General features: G+C 38.8%; 1 protein-coding gene across 6 annotated transcripts in view; it reads left to right on the top strand.

Moving 5' to 3' along the window:
• Positions 1-23156, top strand: part of RBMS2 (RNA binding motif single stranded interacting protein 2) — an 82681-nt gene that overhangs the window by 43308 nt on the left and 16217 nt on the right. For all 6 annotated transcript variants that reach the window (XM_075199517.1, XM_075199513.1, XM_075199516.1 and 3 more), the window contains exons 2-4: positions 5792-5964; positions 20673-20731; positions 21895-21986. In XM_075199517.1, the coding sequence (XP_075055618.1) occupies positions 5792-5964; positions 20673-20731; positions 21895-21986 (324 nt within the window). The remainder of the gene's footprint in view (positions 1-5791; positions 5965-20672; positions 20732-21894; positions 21987-23156) is intronic.

Here is a 23156-nt window from a genome sequence, read left to right as displayed (position 1 = left end):
GGGAATTTAGACTGTAAGTCCCAATTAGGCAGGGACTGATGTGAGTGAGTTCTCTGTACAGTGCTGCGGAATTAGTGGCGTTATATAAATAAATGGTGATGATGATGGGCCAAACCTGGTACTCATTGGGCAATCTGAGCAGTATGTACTAATCACAAGAGCTCTGTCAGTGCGGTAGGAAGAAGACTGCATGTATCGCCAGTCTGCTGAAAATGTGAATTGCACTATTTTCATCTGACCTGCTGATCGATTTGAGGTCATACGAGCAAAGTTGCTGTATGTGTTACTTGTATGAGACCATAGACATCAGCTAATTTTTAATAATGCAGCCATTATGGCAATCAGTCAGACTGAGAGAAAATCCACACACATAATAACTGCGGCTCTGTAATGTCGGGACAATTATTCCAACAATAAAAACGTCGGGACGTGAGACATTTGTAACAGATTTTATACAATTGAAATAGATGACAAATATGCCCTTGTGTAATTTGCATTTAAACATAAATACACAACATGACACCTTTTTAAAACGTATTTTGACCTTTGCACTCTTTTATATTTGTTGCTATAGCTTTGTCCTTGGTTTGCACAAGGGGCAACAGAACTGCGGTTAGCAAAACAGCTGATCCTTGCTGTTCTTTACACAGTGATACTGATTTAAAGATTTTTTTTTTTTTTTTTAGAGGCGGTATATAGATAAAAATAACACGCACACAAACCCCACCAAACTAATTTTATATTGGTGTATTTTGCAGAATGTACAACTATATGACATTAAATCTCCATACCATGATACTCTTCATTTCCTGATGATAATTTGATATACAGTGCTTTTAGGTATTATATGTAGATAGGAGCAATATTACTTTTGCTTGGACAGCGCCATGAAAAATGCATGTAGACAATAACTGCTGTGGTGCTATAGCATTATATCCGGAGGACAGGAAGTTTTTTTTACAGAAGAGTATGTCTGGCGCATAATGGAAAATTGCTTTCATTTCGCTAATTAAAAACAACACATGTAATTTATAAATGGCCACTATCTCTGTCTCTCTGTATCATACATTTTACACCATGTTCCCTACTGGGGCATTTTCAGTTCTTATGTTTACATTAAGCATGGATCATTTTGAGGTGACTCAATGCTTCAGGTTTCAGAGGGCTCCTCCATCTTGTCACCCTTTTATCTGCCAGTCAAACCCTATGCTACCTGTATTTGTTCAGCTGTGCCTGACAGAATTGTCCATCATTAGAGTTGGGCATGTGGGGGTGACGTAACTGAAGTGAGAGAATTGGAGGAGTGGAAGGGACGACTGGAATATTTGGGTTTTTTTTTATCATTTTTTAAAATAAGAGCTCCATAATGTCTGGTGCTATTTTACACTGACACTACTTTGTTATAGAAAAGTAAAAATATGCAGGAATTGTTCAAAGTTTTATCACACAGTCCCAAACATTGCATCATCAGGCGCCATCTTTACCAGTTGTACAGGTGAAGGGCTCTTTAGTAATCTTGGTATGTTATTTGTATAATACACCACTCATTGTTCTCCAGCTATTGTACTGCTACTGTCACAATTCTCAAGAGCCAACAACATCTAGAAGGCTGCGTTCTAGGGCTCTCATGCCCAATTTATTTCTTCAGTCTCTGAATTGGTCTGATTATGTTCTGCACATATGTACTATTTGGTTTCTAAGAAAACTGCAAACTTGTCATTGTCTTCAATGATTGTTGGTCTTTCATCCGTGTACAAAGGTTAAAATGTGCAATTCAAATGCTAATGGGTATGTAGCAGGTATGAACTCTGGTTCCTTAATTATGCCCAATAAATTATTACTTCTTAGTGCCCCTGTTTACACACACACACACACACACACACACACACACACACACACTTGAATTAAAAGGTCATCTAGTCTTGTGTCGAAACAAAGGAACGTGGCCACTGGATTTACCTGGAGGCCCCCAGAGCCATGTTTCTATCAGAACCTCATGACAGCACAGAACTTAAATACTCATTTAAGAAAAAAATGCTCAGCTCTCAAGACTGTCACTTAATTTACTATTGCAGTTATCTGCACTGAAATAAATGGTGTGAGAGTTGTTTTAAACAACAATTAATTCATTACTTAAACACAGGCAAGAGTAACAGTACATTAAGTGGGAGGGTCAGTAGTGGGAATATCCTGTCAATAATTCAATTGAAGGACACTGCGTTCGTTTTTTTTAAGCCACCCATAGCTCAGAGTAACTGATGACACAGGCCAATAGCTTGTATTCAGCTGTATAGTAAAGATACAACAATGTCAAACATCTTGCGTTCTGTCACTGTATGGGGACTTTATTTTAGATACGCGTGTTTGGTGTCTCGGTAAGGAATAGAACCTCACCATATCAATGTGCCAAAAATAAATAGAACAGTTGAACAATGCATTAAGCCAATTCTGAAGCGAGCAGATAAGCAGGTAGTACTCAGGAATGTAGGGACTTAACGTGCACACAGACTGGCGTGATGGATTCCATATTATATAGATGTAGTTTGTATAGAATAGTGTGGGTGTACTGTTAACAGACATTAAGGTTAATTTACAAAAGTGAAAAATCATTCATCTGTAACGTTATGGGGGGGAATTCAATTGGGTACATTACTGTAAAAAGTAACGCAGCCTGCGCGCTATTACCGATATTACGGTAATAGTGTGCCTAATTACCTGAGCCGCCAGCAGAAATCTGTGTTAAAATTACCGTACTAACAGTATTACTCTTGGCACAGCGCTATTCTGGGGGGGAATTAAATTCCCCCTTTGAATGAGGATAAGTTGGGCAGTATTTTAGGAGAACAACTGAAATATCTAGATCAATGAAGGGGATAGTCCTAAAGTGGAAGTAGGTTGGACTTTGCTGTGATGATTGTAATGTTCAATGCCTTGTTTCCAGTGTATCTGCCAACAAAGACACATTTTGATCTTAAGCGCTTTGTTTCCAAGTAGATACATTTTGGCAAAAACAAAAAGCAGTTTTCAGGCACGTTTTTATTGGCTCTTAAATGAGGCTTATAGAGTTGTAGAATGCAGTGTATATATTGGTTGATTCATCAACTGTCTATTGTGGAGTGGGTATGTTATATCTTACTATTCAACTGAGCTGCAGGGAAATGTCAGGTAAACACTGAATAATGTATTTTATATTCATTGTATATAGCAGAAAATAATAATATTTTTTTTTTTTTTTTTATATATGTTGGTAGTGTCATTTTGTATGTATCAAGACACTGTTCTATGTTTGCTTGGGTGGATTTGGAACAATGATATTTTTTTTTGTGTCACACCCGTTTACATGGGGTTCAAATTACATAAACTCCAGCGGGTATGTACCCCAACTCTGGTGCCTTAATTAAACCTGATAATGTGTTTCTTTTGTGTAGTTCTCCTGCTTGCCCAAAGCAGTCTGTGTTTCCACCCAAATTCTTTAATTTTCATTGCTTATTTTCCAATAGCTAAAAACTCCTAATCATATTACTAGGATAAGTGGGGATAGATAACAATACCTATTTTGCCTAACATTCGAACAAAAAAAGTATGGGGTTGATGTTATGAACCGAGTGAACATCAATGTACTGTTTTTTGGTTTTTTTTTTCATTTCAAAATTATGGGAGGTTGATTTTTATTATTCTTGTGCTTATTTAATAAAATGATGCAAGGTGCACAAACTCGCTGTAAGCCACAGCAACAGATATGACTGAGTTCAGCGCGGAGCACGTTGGGAGTCTTGTGCATTGACACCCCATGGCGTTTTAGGGTTGAAATATCTGCTCATTTTTATTCGTATCTCATCCACGTGTGAGCATAAGTTGGCGGAGATTTCTCTACCGAAATAAATTGTAGTGTGCGCAGCTGCACATCTTGCAAGTCTCCTGTGGGAACTCACGCTGAATTCCTCCCTAAATGTGATTTAATAGTGGCGTTTAGAAAATGAAATCAAATCTGATTACTATGGGTTACGCTTACAGCATCTTTTGTGCAAATAACACAGGGTTTTTAAATATACCCAAAACTTCCGCATCCATACTTTTTTTGTTACTTTTTATCACATAACCCGTCCAGAACCTGTTTGTTAAAATCTCATTTTGCTCACTTTAAAGGATAAGTCCACTTCTGGGGACTTTAGATATATAACATAAGTAGATGCTAATGGTGATGTCACATGATTGACTGAGCGACATGGCTGGTTAGTAGTGTGGATAAGTTACATTAAGTGCTGAATATAACGTTCTGGACCCATCACTTTAGCATCTTCTGCCCCCCTGAGGTATCGGGACCTCCGCCCAGACGTTGTAGCCATTGAGTACTGTGTAAGACGGAGTCTATGAATTAGATATATACCTCTCAACCGCCCTGTGTCCAAGTCACAAATGCTCCTTTGCCTCTTCCCTTCCACACAGCTTCTCATTTGAGACTAATGCCTGTTTCTACTGATTACCAAAACTGTCTGTTTATTGCCTAATTTTATATCGACCCTGCCGTATGTATTGCCTCTTCTTATAACAGATTTTAAAGTGGACCTTTCACCATAATATGAAGTTGTTACTGAACTGTTGTTCCGCTTATACAATAAATAAAATGACAAGGTAACACTAAGAGCTGAGATCCTTTCAGTAGTTATCTGCATGAGCTGCAGTGTTCCCATGGATGATTGTTGTGCCGTTTGTGAGAGTATTGAAGGGTATGCTTCAATGAATGTGATAATGTTTCTGAACCAACCTGCCTACAGAAAAAGTAAATATGGCAGAGGTCAGTGCCCTTATCAGGACATACTCACATAGGCCTTGTGGGCAAGTTCTGCAGTCACAGCTTTGGTAAAGGTACAAAGATTCCTTTAACACTTTCTGTCTGTTCCGTTGCTTCAGGAGTATCAAAGCACGAAGTAGAACTGTAATGCACATATTTCTAGTACAGCACTGTATACAAATCATTGCTGGAGTTAGTTGATTGTAAGTCATGTGTATATTTATACTATATATACAAATCCAACATGTATAAACATACTATGCCATTCAGTTGTATACACAGCTTGATATCACACGTTACCGAAAGGGCTGAACATGGGAAAGAGTATATGAAATAAAAACACTGACAACAACTTAGTAGATTAAATTGGGTTTCAAAGCAACTTACCCACTGTCACTAAAAATCACTCTGTAACTAGCATTTAATGCAAGTAAAACATCGTTACCAGGTTTGTGTCCCAATGGCCACATGTCCACCTCTGCGTGGTGGTAGTGCAGGAACGTAACCTGGATGCTGTCTGCTCTAATCAGTGATTGTAAGGAGGTCAAAGGAGTGTCCAGAATGCCCCCCCCCCCCCCCCCCCCAAGTGTGCTCTCTGGTTAAACCTTGTCTGCCAAATGCAATAGGGTGTGACATGCGTTGTCACTGACGTGCTATTGGTAAACCACCCTAAGATCTGAGAGAATACAGGAGATTGCCACCCTTAAAGAGGGCTTCAGTTTAAGTTGTCTCTGTGATATATCTTACACAATATAAATAGGAAACGTGGCTTTCTTATATTACTCTACACTGCCCAGCAGGCTCATATGAAACCATATCGGTGCCTCCAATATTAACCACAGATGCAAATATTTCATGGTCAATTATATTTTCCCCATTAATAATTGCAAACAGGTCCATGAATCTCCTGTGATAACAGTATGTTCCTTGTGTGTTGTTGCCGTACGTAGGAGTCTCTCTATGAACCATGTAAAACTTTCCCTTGTATTTGTTTTGCAGCAGACCTATGTTTCATCAGCACAGCATATGGCTCCTCCCAGCCCCAGCAATAGCAGCGGTGGTGGAGAAGGAGGAGGTGGTGGAGGCGGGGAACAGCTGAGCAAAACAAATCTGTACATCAGAGGACTTCATCCCAGCACCACGGACCAAGACCTGGTGAAGCTCTGCCAGCCGTAAGCACCATTCATGTCACTATTGTGGGGATGGAAATGAAAACCCAGTGTATAAAGCCACAGCGCGGACCCCCATTGTTGTGTGCCTGCAGTGTCACAGACATACTGACTGCACGAGGGGGATGTAGGCTGCAAAATACCATTACAATGCAATAGGTGCCAACTAACTAATGTACGTAGAGCCCCAATGTCTGTTGTTGGTAGAAAGCTGCTCCGTATGTAATATTTATATATTTCATATAAAGCAGACCCTCTGCCAGTTGATAGAGAACTAAGTGGGTAGAGTGCAACAAGACTCATGGTAATGATTAATATCACTACTATGTGTTCAAGTATTTGCTCCACTACGACTCCTCCAAACACAACTCTGATGGATGGCCATGCAAAGCGCCTGTCATAGGGCAAATATTTACCTTCACACAATCACAAAGCAATGTCTCTCTAGTGATGAGCATTTCCTACATGTTAGTTATCATACCAGCCTCTCCCTTACCTAAGCCACACCCACTATTTATACAGACACGCCCACTGCTCTGCTTAAACAGTTATGCTTGCTTTTTTCTTTCTTTTTATTTGATTTACTACAAGTGATTACTGCCAGTGATCACATCATTTAGTTGTCACATCATTAAATATAGATTTGACAAACGTATATAAAACATCAACATTCTTCCCACATTCGGTGTTGTTTCTTAAGAGCTGGCAATATATATTTATATTCTGCAGTCTTCCCTACAGAGCTAACAAACTGCTTTACAGGACATGTGACTTTAAATCAGATATATGTAAATCAGCTTGTGCTCATTCTTGCACCCAGTGATAAAGACATAGCAACACACACACTAGCATTTCTTTTGTACTGTGCTGGGGAGAGGCATGTTAGTAGCTGTAGTTTGCAGAGTCTGTGAATGACAGCTGGAGGTAGTTACCTATCCATTAATCACTGGTGGTAGTGTACCTATCCATTAATCACTGGTGGTAGTGTACCTATCCATCAATCACTGGTGGTAATATACCTATCCATTAATCATTGGTGGTAATGTACCTATCCATCAATCACTGGTGGTAATGTACCTATCCATCAATCACTGGTGGTAATGTACCTATCCATTAATCACTGGTGGTAGTGTACCTATCCATTAATCACTGGTGGTAGTGTACCTATCCATTAATCACTGGTGGTAGTGTACCTATCCATCAATCACTGGTGGTAATGTACCTATCCATCAATCACTGGTGGTAGTGTACCTATCCATCAATCACTGGTGGTAATGTACCTATCCATTAATCACTGGTGGTAGTGTACCTATCCATTAATCACTGGTGGTAATGTACCTATCCATCAATCACTGGTGGTAGTGTACCTATCCATTAATCACTGGTGGTAATGTACCTATCCATCAATCACTGGTGGTAGTGTACCTATCCATTAATCACTGGTGGTAATGTACCTATCCATCAATCACTGGTGGTAGTGTACCTATCCATTAATCACTGGTGGTAGTGTACCTATCCATTAATCACTGGTGGTAGTGTACCTATCCATTAATCACTGGTGGTAGTGTACCTATCCATTAATCACTGGTGGTAGTGTACCTATCCATCAATCACTGGTGGTAGTGTACCTATCCATCAATCACTGGTGGTAGTGTACCTATCCATCAATCACTGGTGGTAATGTACCTATCCATTAATCACTGGTGGTAGTGTACCTATCCATTAATCACTGGTGGTAATGTACCTATCCATCAATCACTGGTGGTAGTGTACCTATCCATTAATCACTGGTGGTAGTGTACCTATCCATTAATCACTGTGACAGAGGAGAAGTTCCTTTGCTTTAGTACTACCCTCAGTTTATCTTGTAATAGCAACGTCATCACATGCTTGAGTGCCAAATAGTCTTTGTTATGGTCTGCCACAACCAGTGACCATTACAGGAGACCTGGAAATAAGTTACTTTTTGGAAAACTTAACATTTTTTAGTGTTTTGTTTTTCAATACCAAAATACAAATAAAAAGTCCATATTGCCACTTCAAAATGTATAATTAAGGACTAGAGCACATAAAATCCATCTGTCTGTGTTAGAAATAGATGTTATAGTCCTTTTCCCCAGTTGCAGTTCCTCTTGGTCTACAGTGCATTGTTAAAAAATTGCTGCAGTGGCAACCTACAAAACGGGTAACCCTGCAGCAAAAGTGGCAGTGCCCATTGCATTAGGCATTCAGTTGCCATAGGCAACACCACCTTTTTTGTATTGTTTTTCACCATGTTTCATAAGTCCTTCACCGTTTTTGTGTTTTATCGTTCGTTTTTATAAATGTTCCTCCTTTCATTTTATTGATACAAATACACTCGGAAGAGGAAATTTAAAAACGGCTTATTTGCAATATGAAACTGAAAGCTCGTTCTTGTTGGCTTCTTAACAGTCATGTGGATCCAATCGTTGGGGTTAGTTTGGAAACATTCCTAATGCACTATAGAAAGTTAAAGCCATACCAAGTACCTGTTTCTACTCTGTGACATTTCTATGAGTCATTGTTTTACCCCCTGGACATTGATCGTATGACACTAGCAAGTGCTTCATATGCTCAGCCTTTAAGCTACAGTAATGAACCCCACTCAGGTTGTTGTTGTTTCAGCAGTAGTCCATGCTGTAAATAGCGTTCCCAGAAGTGACAGTTCTTGCAGTGAAGCTGCTTATTTGCATATTGTCACTAGGGAGTGTCTTAAAAATGTCCCTTCTGATTAATGCTTCTGATTGTTTCAGTGGAGCTTGCCAGATCTGCACAATATATACTACATATAATATGCGAAAATAATAGCTGTAGAAAAAAATTGTAGCTGACGGCTGCTGTGAGGCACCGACATGTGATTTGAGAATGTTACATTCAGAGGCCTGTATAGAAAGCCAGGATGTGGCAGAAGAGGCACCTGCCTGCAGCCCCCCACAGATATATCGTCAGTGGCACACAGTCAGCTGTAGATTCAGGGAGCCAGAGGGCTCCTCATCATTTCTGCAATTTTAGAATTTATTTAATTCAGTTTGTGTGTCCTGGCCCACCTACAGGTAACCTGCCCTATAACTGGTTGCTAGAACTCTAGATTTTGTTTTGTACCAGCCTGGGAGCTGTACAATAAATTGTTATGGTGGCACATAATATCATGTTAGACACTGCTGTGGCTCTGGTTCACTGTGATTTACATGATCAACCAGAAGTTTAAGTACTGAGATAGATTTGTTAGATGGAAAGTGCTGAGAAGTTTGACCTTAGTGGACATTTATCTAGGAATGATGAGTCTGTAACTTCCAATGATGATGTGTTAAGTCCATTTGTGTGGATAAAGAATATGAGTTGGGTATAAAATATAAGCAATGATGGCCCTGATGGACTTGATTTCTCAATCAGATAAATTAGAAAAGAGGTTGTAATATTTCTTGTTGAACAAAAGGTGTCTCTGGTGTAGTGGGCCATGATGGTGGAATTAGGGTCTGTAATGTCTGAAGAATTATCTGGACTCTGAACGACTGTGTGCAGGTTGGGTTGTTTTCTCTTGGAAAATGGCATACGGGTACATCTGGTTCTATTTTACACCACTTTGCAAATTTTGTCTGTCTGAAAGCACATATCTCATTTAATAAATAACTATATAATAATAATTACTATATGCTGAAGTGTGTATTATAAATACATTTCCATTATAATATAATATGCATATACATAAACATAATAGTCTAGAATACAGAATATCTATATACAGTTCACCAGAAACAAAGTATCATCATGATCACCATTTAGTTATATAGCGCCACTGATTCCGCAGCGCTGTACAGAGAACTCATTCACATCAGTACCTGCCCCATTGGAGTTTACAGTTTAAATTCCCTAACACACACACACACACACACACACACACACACACACACACACACACACACACACACACACACACACACACACACACACACACACACACACACACACACACACACACACACACACACACACACACACACACACACACACACACACACACACACACACAACAACAAGCAGTACACACCACAAATGGTAAACAGCCGGAAGATGGTTTTCCACTCAGTATCCAGTATGTTTGACACAGCTGTCCGGCATGATTATCTGTAAGCAGTTGTGATAGAGAGAGAGATATATATATATATATAATATATATATATATATATATATATATATATATATATATAATTATATATGTGTGTGTGTGTATACACGTATGTTCATATATGTGAACCTTTAGAATGTTTCAGTTACAGTCGCTTAAAGCTGTACTCTTACCTACTCGATAAATTCTACTAACCTTCGTCTTCCCCTAGCCATAATAGAGAACCAACAAATTTGTTTTCTTTACCACTTTAAAATAGCCAATGAATGTCCTGTTTGTTTGTTTGTTTGTTTAGTTGGTATATAAAGTAGTGCAAGAAGGTCTGTGAACCCTTAAATTGTAGTTTATGTCTAAACACTGCATTCTAACCACTGAGCTTATTCCAAACCATGAAGTATTTCGGTGGGAGTATCGTAGTTTGTGGTTGCATTACAACCTCAAGACCCAGACAGCTAACAGTCATTGATGGAAGAATACATCTGGGATTGTCCCACAAATGTTTATAAGGGGAATGTTAGTCTATCCCTCTGTGAGCTGAAGTATAACAACATGGGTTATTTAGCATAACAATGATCCTAAACAAGCAAATCTACAACACAATGGCCGATGCAAAAGAGATTCCACATTCTAGTCTGGCTGAGCCCGGAGCCAGCTGTAATTTTGCAGCATTGTCTGAAGTGAGCAGTGTTTGCAAAACGGACCAGAAATATCGGTGGTATTTTGAAGGGATCAAAATACCCCTGAACTAATGTGGTGGGTTGATCAACATGTACGGAAACCATTTGGTTTAAAGGGGTTTCCTTCCCACTGACGACTTTAACATATTTACTTGTGAGTGGCGTGCCCTCATGCATCTTTTACTAAATGCATTGCGCTATCTCCTGCTTTTTCGGCTACAGTTGTTTATTTCCGTCGTCCTTGAATACAGCACAAAGCTGTTTTCTGGAATCCATTGTTCAGAATTTAAAGAGCAAAGTAGAACTGCTGTAAATCAGGCCAGTGTAAATAATAATCTCTGCCTTATTATATTAATGCAATGTTGAAAAGCACAGAATGGAGCCAAAATGTTTCAAAGTGATGTATTCAGCAAAGTTTGCACAAGCCAATAAGTTAAAACCATGTCGCCGGTGTTTATTTAATCAGATCCTTTTATTCTACTACTAGAGTAGATTAATTCCAGAATATTGATGGTTCTAAATAGATCACAAACTTTACAACTACTTGGATGCAATTTGTAACAAAAGATAGATGGTTCTCATAATAAATAAGTTGGCAAGTGATCGAGCTTTTGATGCCAATAATGACCCATTTGTTCTGTATTTCCAATAATTCACCTGATTCATTAAGGATCTTAACTTGAGAAACTTCTTATTTCAGTCTCCTGGACAAAACCATGTTACAAAGCAAGGGGTGCAAATTACCATTCTGTTTTGCACACAAGTTAAATACTGACTGTTTTTTCATGTAGCACACAAATACTTGATAGCTTATTTGTGCACTGAAATTTAAAGTTGATATTTATGTGCTACATGAAAAAACAGACATTATTTAACTTTATGAGCAAAACAGAAAACTAATTTGCACCCCTTGCATTGTAACATGGTTTTGTCCAGGAGACTTAAATAAGAAACTTCTTAATTTAAGATCCTTATTCAAATCAAGAATAGGGGCCTGATTCATTAATTTCCACCTGCATTTCCCAGGCAACCTGTTCTCTTGTTTAATACCTTAAGAAGTGTCAATATGAATCTTAAACGGGGAAGGAGAGAATGATCTTAGGATCTTTCCTTAGGTTTATTATGCCTACCTGGCACGTTGACTGCGACTTACCCTATATACCCAGGGGCATAATAAGAGATTTTTTAGGAAGGTAGAAATAATTGTAAAGTAGGATAGAAATTAGATATGTATGGTTCCAGGTTGATCTCCCTTTGTTTATGTAAGATTACTTGTTTATGAAACGTTCTGTAACCTGCTCCTCTGTTTATAAACGTAGAGCATTCCTTGCCCTCTCACTAAGCTAGGGTTTAACCAGCAACTATAATATATGAACCCACATAAGTAAAAGATGCAGAGGATGCGAGTGTGTGTGTGTATATACACACGTATAATATGGATGTAGTTACACATTTAGTGGATCCCATGTGGGAGGAACCAAGAAAAGGAGACAGAAGGGGAGTTGACTTATTTTGTAACCTCATTTCACCCCAGCCAAGGAATGCAGTGCACATCCCATGAGCCCCAAGGAGATCTGCACATGTCGCCCACAGACTGAGGAAATGTTGTTTGGATGAAGTAAAATGTTTGTAGGGGGAGAGCAGCCAGATGGGAGAGTATTTGATGCCAGCACTCAGCTGGAAGTGTACTGATGTAGGAGACTATGCTGCTCACACTTCCTGCGCATTATATTGTCCCTAACCTGGAGCAAGTCTTATAGATTCATTGTAAGCCCTTTGTCCATTATTTTCTTGAAATATTTTATTATATTTTATTTCCAAAACTAATAGAATGAGGAAAAATTACATTTTTACATGCAAAGTATAATACATATTCTCCTGTGTTATCAGGATCACAAGCAAATAAATAGGGGCTATGAACGATTCATTTAAATTTGATATGCAACTAGGTAGATAAAGTTAATGTCAAAAGAATAAGGTTTCTTAATGTGCAGTATAAATTTAATAATGTAGTTATAGAAGTATAGATTTATCTGAGAAGAGTGACTTATTATGATTTTAAGGAATATTATTTAAAAAAAAGTGTGTAATGTACCTATAGATTATAACTTTTTTTTTTTTCCTGGTGTGTTAACTTACAAATATTTCAATTCAATATGATTTATTTTTGTTTTTTTCCTTTAGCCACTTTGGTATCGGTATGTTGTTAGTTTTATTTTTATTACTTTTAGGTGTACACTGCAAAAGTACTATTTCTGATTTTTTGGATCTACTGGTTGGCATTTTTGGAAGCACCAATACTTAGAAATTTGGATTGGAACAGAAAGTCCTTTTTCCTTTTTGCAAGATTTACTATATATAGATGGAATGTAGACACCTGTATTTAAAATGTAACTAAACCTAAAACGTCACACAAGAAGCATCTGTTTGCATGCGGGAAAGTGATGATAAATGTTTCTACAATGTCAGCCTATGCTGACTTGAGGCGATACGTGATATGGCTGTAATATGTAAAATGAAAAGATGCTAACACATTACTTTATTCATACATTCAAGTCAGTGACTTGTGATGTGGGAAATAAATAATATATACGTATTCCAAAGAAAGGGGTGCACACTCCAGGCTTGCAAAATATCAAAATACTTTATAAACAGAGAAAAATGGGGGCAGATAGTGGACATCTCATTCACATACTGAGACCTGACTTGCACCCCAGCAAATGATCTTGGCTACATGAGTGCAGACCAGGGGATATATTTACTAAACTGCGGGTTTGAAAAAGTGGAGATGTTGCCTATAGCAACCAATCAGATTCTAGTTATTTATTTAGTACATTATACAAAATGACAGCTAGACTCTGATTGCTATAGGCAATATCTCACTTTTTTAAACCCAACGTTTAGTAAATATACCCCATGTGTATTTATATAATCAGCCACAACATTAAAACCACTGACAAGTGAAATGAAAAACATTGATCATCTTGTTAGAATGACACCTGTTAAGAGATGGGATGTATTAGTCAGCAAACTGAACAGTCAGTTCTTGAAGTTGAGATGTTTGAAAGTAGGAAAAATGGTAAAGTGTAAGGATCTGAGCAACTTTAACAGGGACCAAATTGTTAGAGACTGGGTCAGAGCATCGTCAGAACGGCAGATCTTGTGGGGGGTTTCTGGTTTGCAGCGGTTACTACCCAAAGTGATCCAAAGAATGACAACAGGTGAACCGATGAAGGGTTATGGGCGTCCAAGGCTCACTGATGCACGTGGGGAGTGAAGGCTTGCCTGTATGGTTCAGTACAGAGCTACTGTAGCATAAGATGCTGAAAAAGTTAATGCTGACTATGATAGAAAGGTGTCAGAACACACAGTACATCGCAGCTTGCCTCATAGCCGTAGACCAGCCAGAGTGCCCATGCTGACCCCTGGACCAGGAAGCAATGGAAAAAGATGGTCTGGTCTGATGAATCGCGTTTTCTATTACATCGTGTGGACGGGCCGGTGTATCCTGTACCTGGGGAAGAGATGGCATCAGGATGCACTATGGGAGGAAGGCAAGTCGGCGGAGGCAGTTTGATGCTTTTGGCCAATGTTCTACTGGTAAACCTTGGGTCCTAGTATTCATGTAGATGTTACTTTGACATGTACCTTCTGCATAAACATCATGGCAAAGGTATTCCCTGATGACAGTGGCATTTTTCAGCAGGATAATGGGCCCAGACACACTGCATAAATTGTTCAGGAATAGTTTGAGGAACATAATAAAGAGTTCAAGGTGTTGAATTGGCCTCCAAATTCCCCAGATCTCAATCCGACCAAGCATCTGTAGGACGTGCTGGAAAAATAAGTCGCAACCAAGGAGGCCCCACCTCACAACTTGCAGGACTTAAAGGATCTGCTGCTAATGTCTTTGTACCAGATACAACAGGACACTTTCATAGGTCTTGTGGAGTCCATACCCTCATGTGTCAGTGCTGTTTTGGCGGCACGAGGGGGACCTACACAATATTAGGCAGGTGGTTTTAATGAGGTGTGTTTGTGTGTGGGTGTGTTTTGCTCAGAGGTCAATGACCAAATTCTGAATCATTTTTTTTAAAGTAAACCTAGCTATTCTGAATTTTCAGAGAAAGTGAGACAACAACCTAAATATTTATCATGTTGTGTCCCACTTTATTATGTACGCACAAACAATAAAGGCTGCTTTTATATGAACGCTTAGTGCTTTCAGTGGGCTGTTAGTGCCTCTTACTAAAATAGATGCATTCAATTGCAGTTAGTAATGAAATCAAAGCTAATGCCGTGTTTGCTTCAGGAGCCACATTGAACCTGCAGTTTTTAGAAAAAACCTTTTAATGCAACAGAATTGCAACTATTGCTCGTCTAATTGTGTAGCACTTCACACACAGTTGTCTGTCATATGTCTCAACAGTAACTTACAAAGTAAGTAAAGTGTGGATATATGTTTATTAACCTTAACACAGGAGATCGTAGGTGTTTGTGTTCAGAAGAGCTCACGATTTGCGGCTAGTCATCCAGTTACAATATAGTGTGTACAGCCTCATCGTTGTAGAGAGTTTCCCTTGGAACAGAATCTGCCCAGCTCAGTTATTTCCTGTCTGTTGCCATTAAATGGTTGGGAGGAGGTGGGGGGGATGGGAGATGTAGCTATCGTTAATCCTTTCATAGCTATGCATTACAGAGAAAATTGAACATACCCGTTGCACAGATTCATGGATCTCATGTACTAGAAAGGGTTAAGCAGCTCGGGGAAGCCAAAAAAAAAAGTTATCTGTCATACTAGGGAGTGGAGCACAAGAGGCAGGAATAGGAAGAGGGAGATGGCTGGGAAGCAGTGCTGTCAGCTGAGGGTATTCTTAGCTGTATGGGTGACTGTCTCACTACAGGAAGGAAAAGCCAAATAAAAGGCAACACTTCCTGATTTCATATTCCGTAATTCATAGAGTTACGTGGATTTGCTTAATAGAAACTCATAGAAACGACTTATTTGAAACTGACAGTTCCCTTTTAATGAATAGCTTGAAACAAATCACTCAAACCCAGTGGAAGAGAGAACGATAAGGAAGATATCTTCTATAGAAGAGTTGTAGTTTGCCTGTCGCTGTCAGTCTAACAGGATGTTGGGTATTGTTTTAGTCGTATCAATTATCTTTCTTGTCATATGTTTTTTCTTTCTTTTTTTTTTTTTTTTTTTTTAATAATTCCCTATTCATACCAAAATGCAGGATTTTATAATCTGGTAATCGTTTGTTTATGGCTCTACGTGCCCTATTAAAAAACTGCAATTGTCTAATAACTTAATTTACTTTGGCCACAACATTTATTATATTTTCAGAAATTATAGAATTTAAAACATGTAGAAATTTCTATGGGCCGTCTCATTCCGCTTTCTGCCATTATCATCCCGACAATGTTGTAGTGTTATCACCAACCTGCCATAGTTCCTTTGTTCCCCATGCCCCATCACACCTGCCAGGCTAACTGAACTTCTTCTCTTAACGCAAAAGTAAAAATGTGGTGTACACCTTCATTAAGGTGGTTCTCCCAAACAACCATTTATTTCATTTTGGGATTAATTAAGCCCAGGTCACTCCCTGAAACCCATCCAGTGAACTTCCTCCACCCATCTAGACAGGCCAAACAAAAAAAAATAGGTAAAGACCAGGATATCTGGAATTTAAACGTTGAAACACTGCACATAACCCAATGTTTTTTATGTCCCCAAAACACAAAAAGCCTAGCCTCCCTTCCTAACAAAGCGACAGTCTTGACTTGCCACATTCCTCCCTTCCTGCACCACTCAGATGATTTTTTTTTCCACAAAATAGATATTCTCCTAAGGGTTCTCCCAATGCATCCCCCAAATCCATCAACCCCTGCATTCCATTGTCCTAACCACTCTTCCTCTCCTTTATTATAACCAGACATCTCGTCCTGCCCAGCCATAGGTCTCTTGCAAATGTGCCTTGTGAGGATTACTTTCAGACACATTGAGGTTTATTTACTGACAAAGTGCAAAAGCTGATATGTCCACTAATCCATAGCTCCCAATCAGCAGTAAGCTTTGATCAGATTAGTGCAAGTTAGAAATGACCTGGTGGTTGTTTGCTTTTGTGCATTAGCATTTTTTTTTTCTTCAATAATAGTTCAGAGGACTGGTGCAGTCATCCCTAGTTGCTGCTAACACAACTGTCACTTGGCGGACTGGTAGTTGTCCGATTTATAGAGGCAGTGCATTCAGTCCGTTATGTTGGATGACCCAGAATAAACTGAAGGCCTGGGGCAACTATCTGGGATCCAATGTTGGTACTTCCATTAATTATATCATACTTGCCAACACTTTTCATCTCCCCTCCGACAGACTCTGGAGGGGAGATGCTTCTGCGTCATTAAAAGCCCCACCACTTCTGCCCAAAGCCACAATTTGCAGCCTAATACAGCGGAAGCTGGGCCAGGGTTATGCAATTTCCTGTGAAACAAGTCATTGAGCCCTGTCCAACCCACTTCACAAGGGAAGTGGGCAGGACGTGATGGATCGCCCTGCTCTCCCAGGAGTTTGGGAGAACACCTAGAAATTTCTGAGTTTCCCCGATGTTTCAGGAGAGTAGGCAACTGTGGATTACAGTTGGGAACATCCTAGTAGTCAAAGACCCTTGTAAGTGGTATATTTGCAAATTTTCCACATTCCATAAACCTCTGTTGGGAATCATATGACTTTGCAGTGTGTCTGGTTTGCCTGTGAGCATGATTTAGAGTGAAAGGCCTCTCTGCTTCTGGTAAAGGGGACATATCCTTTAAATTAGGTCTTCTTGCTGGCTGGAATCTGAGTGCAGTGTTTTTGCTTTAATTATAGTAAATTATCTCTAATAATATGGGTGGGGATATTTCCCTACTAATTACTGATCAATCTCTCGGCATCCCATGCAGTAGTAGATGACTGGAGAATAAGTAATGGCTACTGATCATGGGCCCTTAGATTAGGAGATCCTTATGACAAAAGTGTTGCGTAACATGAAATAATTATAATCTGCCTATGTTATGCCTTTTTTATTGGCTAATTTTATAAATTGGCATTGGTACTTGCTGGAAATAAATGGACGAGACTCGGCACTCATATCTTCACTGTTAGGGGTTTCTTAACATTGCAGCCGAGTCTGCATCTATAATCAGGCAGCTATTTTAAGCTGGGTACACACTACACGGTTTTCGTCCAATAATCGGCTCAATCAGCCGACATACGACCGCTCGTTCAAAAGTAGGGTCAGTGTGTGCAGTGACACGATGGTTGAAAGTCTGCCCAAATGGATGATTCTCGCCTCATTTGGTTGGTCGTACCGTTTAATATTTTCGTTCCAATCTCATTTCCGTTGTGTAGTGTGTATAAACTTCCGACCGATCCACAACAGTGAGTATGAAATTACATTCATTGCTCACGACAACATGGCTGTAAAAAGTCGCTAAAGGGACGTCCGCTCTTCCCTTTATTGTCCTAAACAAGGCTAGTGTGTATGCAGTCCATGGACCGAGTGATCGGAACATCGATCGCATGTAAAATCGCTCGCCATAAAAAGTTGGTCGAAATTTCTGTAGTGTGTACCCAGCTTTACACAGTATGTTTCTATTTTGTTGGTAGATAATATTATTGTTATAATTAAGGTGTTTTTTTAGTTGCATTCGTTTAACTAAATGTTTATAGAACTTTGTGTTTTCAGATGAATTTATTAGTTTACGCATACTCTCCTGAAACATTACTATATCGCTAATACTTTTTGGTCATGTACTTAAATAATCAGGTAAAGTCATTAATTTGCTTTGCCCTAACATGCCCTCTGCATTGGATACACTTGTATCAGAGAGCAGCTTTGCTAATTTCAGCACAAATAAACAAGTGTGCCTGATGATATAAAAACAGATAAAACGGCCACAAAGATAAAGTACTATATTAAGGAAAAGTGACCAAAAAGAGGGCTAAGATGGAAACTTAATGCCTCCTGTTCAGCGTGGATAAATGGCTTCAGTTTTCATACATAGTACTGTCAGGAGTCAGTCTTACCATTTGGGGGGATCTAACAACGCAGTGGGGTATATTATCAAGAAAATACCTGGAAGTGTCAGGTCATTTGGGGTAGAACTACGGCAGACCTTCATGTTTTAATAAAGTTTACACTGTATCAACATAACCCTTTTGTATATCTATGTACAAAGAGATCCGAGTTCAACATAATATGAACTGAATCTTGCTGACGTCTGCATGTTCCCTTATGTACACCATATCTACAGGTTAATGGGTAGTTCTAAGCAGTGTGGTTAATTGAAAGCTCAAGATAAGAGGACAGGAGAGTCTAAGGCCAGATGTCTGAAACACCTTTTAAGTTTAGTGAGCAAACATTTTACAGGTAGTTTTATTAAGAGACCTAAAGGTGTCATGTATGTGTCATATTGTTACAGCTAGATTCTGGCACTGTCGCTATATATATGGACACAATGAACCGGGTAATGGCATCTTCCAGTGGAATGTATGTTATGTCCTTTTTATATTGTGCTCCAGCTTCAATAAAAAGTGTAAGTTGTAATCAGGACAGTGTAAGCGATACTATAATTTGTATGTAAAGCCTGGAAAATGTGTTCTCTTACACACTATATTTTGTCCACTAACCACCTTGATAGTTCAGGCTCCTTTGTGGTTGTGACAGGATGGACCGCCTATGCCACCCTGTCTGTTGTTGCTGGGAACCGGGTGGGCTTACTTTGCCACCGTTCCCTTCCGTTATCCCAAATGCGCCCTCTTGTCGCAGTGGGAGGGGCTTATAATGCTTTGAAGCAGAGTGATGTTTATTGCTCAACTGTCCTGACAAGGACAGTCCCACTGATTTAAGGTATCAGTGGTCAGGTCAGATGGAACATCAGAATGATACATTTCAGTGTACAAGTCAGTGCATTTATACTTTTCAGTATACACATGCTATTTTTAGCATCGGGATATACTATATTTACACAAACATAGATTTACATGCATTGCAAAGCCACTAATATTTCTACTTGGCTATGAAATTCTTAAAAACCTTGCTGTGATTTCCTGGATCTTATTTCAGAGACAGGAGACCCACTAGCAAGTCAACTGGTCTGACTGGCATGAATACTTCAGACAGTCGCCGAATACCCATTCCCACAGAACAACAACAAACAAAAAACCCCAAAACAAACTACTTCCCCACATCACAATACACCAAAGGCTTGGTAAACACAGGCTCATTGTATCTGATATATACATCAAAAATAGGCATATCCAATAGCAAGGTTAAACAAGAGACGAATTTCTTCCCCTGGTCTCAGAAATAACGATTTCCTATATCGCAATATACACAATAGCAAAAATACGTGCACTGCAATTACATAAATAAGTGTCCTGCGCTATTTGCTTTAAATACATTTTTACCAAAAGTTATTTAATAGTGATCCAGTCACAGTGGTTGGTTCTCCAAGATGTGTGGAACAACCTCCCTGCCGAGATCCTTCAAAAACTGTGCAAGTGTACCTAGAAGAATTGATGCTGTTTTGAAGGGGGGAAGGGGGGGGGGGTCAAACCAAATATTGATTTGATTCAGATTTCTCTCCTGTTCATTCATTTTGCATTTTGTTAATAGATGTAAATAAACTAGACACACTTCTGCTTCTGAAAGCATTCTTACTGTGCAGCATTTTTTCCACACCTGTTTAAAACTATTGTACACTGCAAAATATTATATATATATATATATGTGTATATGGGATGGATATAGTAGATATATTTTTTTTTTTTACATATATAGATACATGTACACACAAAAATAGCAAGCAGGTAAACCTATGTAAATTTGTTTTGTTTCTAGATATGGAAAAATTGTGTCTACGAAGGCCATTTTGGATAAGACAACCAACAAGTGTAAAGGTGAGTGCCTTGTGTATTTTTGGGTACTTTTCTCTTTATCACTAATATTACTATAAATTTTTGATGTTTGATATTTTGTGGATATTGCGGCTTGTTTCAACATTCTGTCACTTGGTCTACAGCTTTGTGTTGTATATGGAACTACTCTGTGGGGCGTATTCAATTGTTAGCGTTAACGCTCTCAAACGAGCGCTCAAAAAATCTTAGCGTTAATACGGGAACTACCCGCGGAATTTCAGAAATTCCGCGAGTAAACTACCGTATTAACGCTTTTCGCGCGCAATATTACCGTATAAACGGTAATATTTTTTGAGCGAGCGCTCATTTTTTTTGCGTTAACGCTAACAATTGAATACCCCCCTGTGACTTGTAATATTCATATAATTTTCAATAAGAAGTGTGTTATCCCATATTTTACTAGACTATAAAATAAGCCAGTGCTATTGGTCCACCTCACAATGACTGCACCACTGGCAGCTACAAATGCATTGTTAGACTGCTCATATACAGCCAGGAGGATACAGTTATATGCAGTTTAACCCAGAACACATGTTTTTATTATAAATAAATAGTAAATATGGCGCTTTCAATTCTTATTTGACTATATAATGCAGCTATCTGAATTCAAGAACAGCATACTATTCCGGGGCTAAGAGAATTGATGTTCAGAATGGATAATAAAAGGATTCAAATTCTGAAGGTCAGGAGGAAGCTGTTATCTAGAGATTTCCTCAGTTATTCCAAGAAGGGCTGCTGTTATCAGGTCATGGGGCAGGCACATGTAACAGCAGGATTCCGCGCATTCCAAGAATTTCTAGTGTGAGAGGAGTAATAATGAGCTAAGTAGAGTTACAGGGAGGGGAACAAGTCCATTACAAAGCCAAAAGTAAATGCATATGTTAATGTTTACATACAGTATTTTTCATAGAATTGCTGGTGTCCATAATACTTAAAGGCAAAATCTATCTCTCATACATTTTAAACACTATTAAGGCTATTTTTAGGCTATATAAGTTATTTTCCAAAAACTGTTTTCACGTTTCCTATAGCAAGATGTACCTGTAACTGCCTCAGGGCTTTGTATGGTTTCCCAACAGTTGGTGGGGAAGCTGTGTATATTTTGCAATTTAGTCTGCATAATGATTCCTTTTCTTTTCCCTCAGGATATGGGTTTGTGGATTTTGATAGTCCTGGAGCTGCTCAAAAAGCAGTCACTGCTCTGAAAGCCAGTGGAGTGCAAGCCCAAATGGCAAAAGTGAGTAGTAAAGTAATCAAATGTGTGCGAGTTTATGTATATGTGTGTGTGTATATATATATATATATATATATATATATATATATATATATATATATATATATATTCACAGACAACATATACCTCTTGGACCAACTTCCCAAAACACCTGTGTAAGGGTCATTCACAAAAGTACAATGTGGCGTACATATGTCACACGTCTACTTTTGCTCTTCTGTCCTCTGAAGTGGGGGAGCGAGTTTCTAGGTGCACATCAGCCAGTGTTATGAAGGCCGCAGCAGTGTGAACCCAAAGCGTTTCAGCGTGCACCCTGTGTGCTTTGTCCTCTGTTTGTAGGGGACGGGCCTTTTAAGGAGTACCACAGTGAGGCATTTTTTTAGGCTCAGTGACAAATCATTACATACAAGAAAAACAGCTGCATGTTTCATGGGGATTTAGAGACTCCGATGCAGAAATTATATATATCTTCTTTACTCCTGTGTTTTTCTCAGCGTATATACCAGAAACATAACTAGAACAGTAGAATACTGCTGGTTTTGTGCCTGTTAGCATAGTATGTACTATAAAAGAGATATAAAAGATAAAATGAAACAAATGTAATATAAATGTGACAAAATAAGATAAAAGGCTTGCGTATGGGGAAAAATGAGGCAAGCGCTTAATGAGATTGACAGTGTTAGTGCCATTGCCCTAGGTCTCTGCAGTCTTCCTGCGTGCACTGTTCCACAGGAAATTGTCAGTGCCAGCCACCACTTTGTCATTTAATAATGCCATTGATATGACTACATATTCATTTTACAAATGCACTTTCAGATATCTTTTTGTGATAAAATGACAAATATGCACAATAATTTTTGAAATGTTGTAATTGTCTTTTGTTGAATGGTACCAGATGCATTTCCTAGCTATACTGAAACATAGTTAGGAAATGCATCTGGTGTCATTCAACATAAACATTGGGATACTTTTGAAATTCATTGCAAGTTCTGAAAATAGTGCAAATTATTATTATTTTCATCTGCTTATCCATGCTTTAAATACGAACATAGCGTTGTATTAAGAACAGTGCGTGTATGTATGTCAGTTGAGTTTGCAGTATAAATCTTCTGTGCACATTTGTTTCCGTTACTTTTTTTTCTTTTATAGTTCATGTAACTGTTTTGTGACAAT

The sequence above is a fragment of the Mixophyes fleayi genome, chromosome 2 (genome assembly GCF_038048845.1).
Source record: "Mixophyes fleayi isolate aMixFle1 chromosome 2, aMixFle1.hap1, whole genome shotgun sequence".
NCBI lineage: Eukaryota > Metazoa > Chordata > Amphibia > Anura > Limnodynastidae > Mixophyes > Mixophyes fleayi.
Note: the sequence above shows the minus strand (reverse complement) of the source record. Positions and strands in the feature narration are given on the sequence as shown.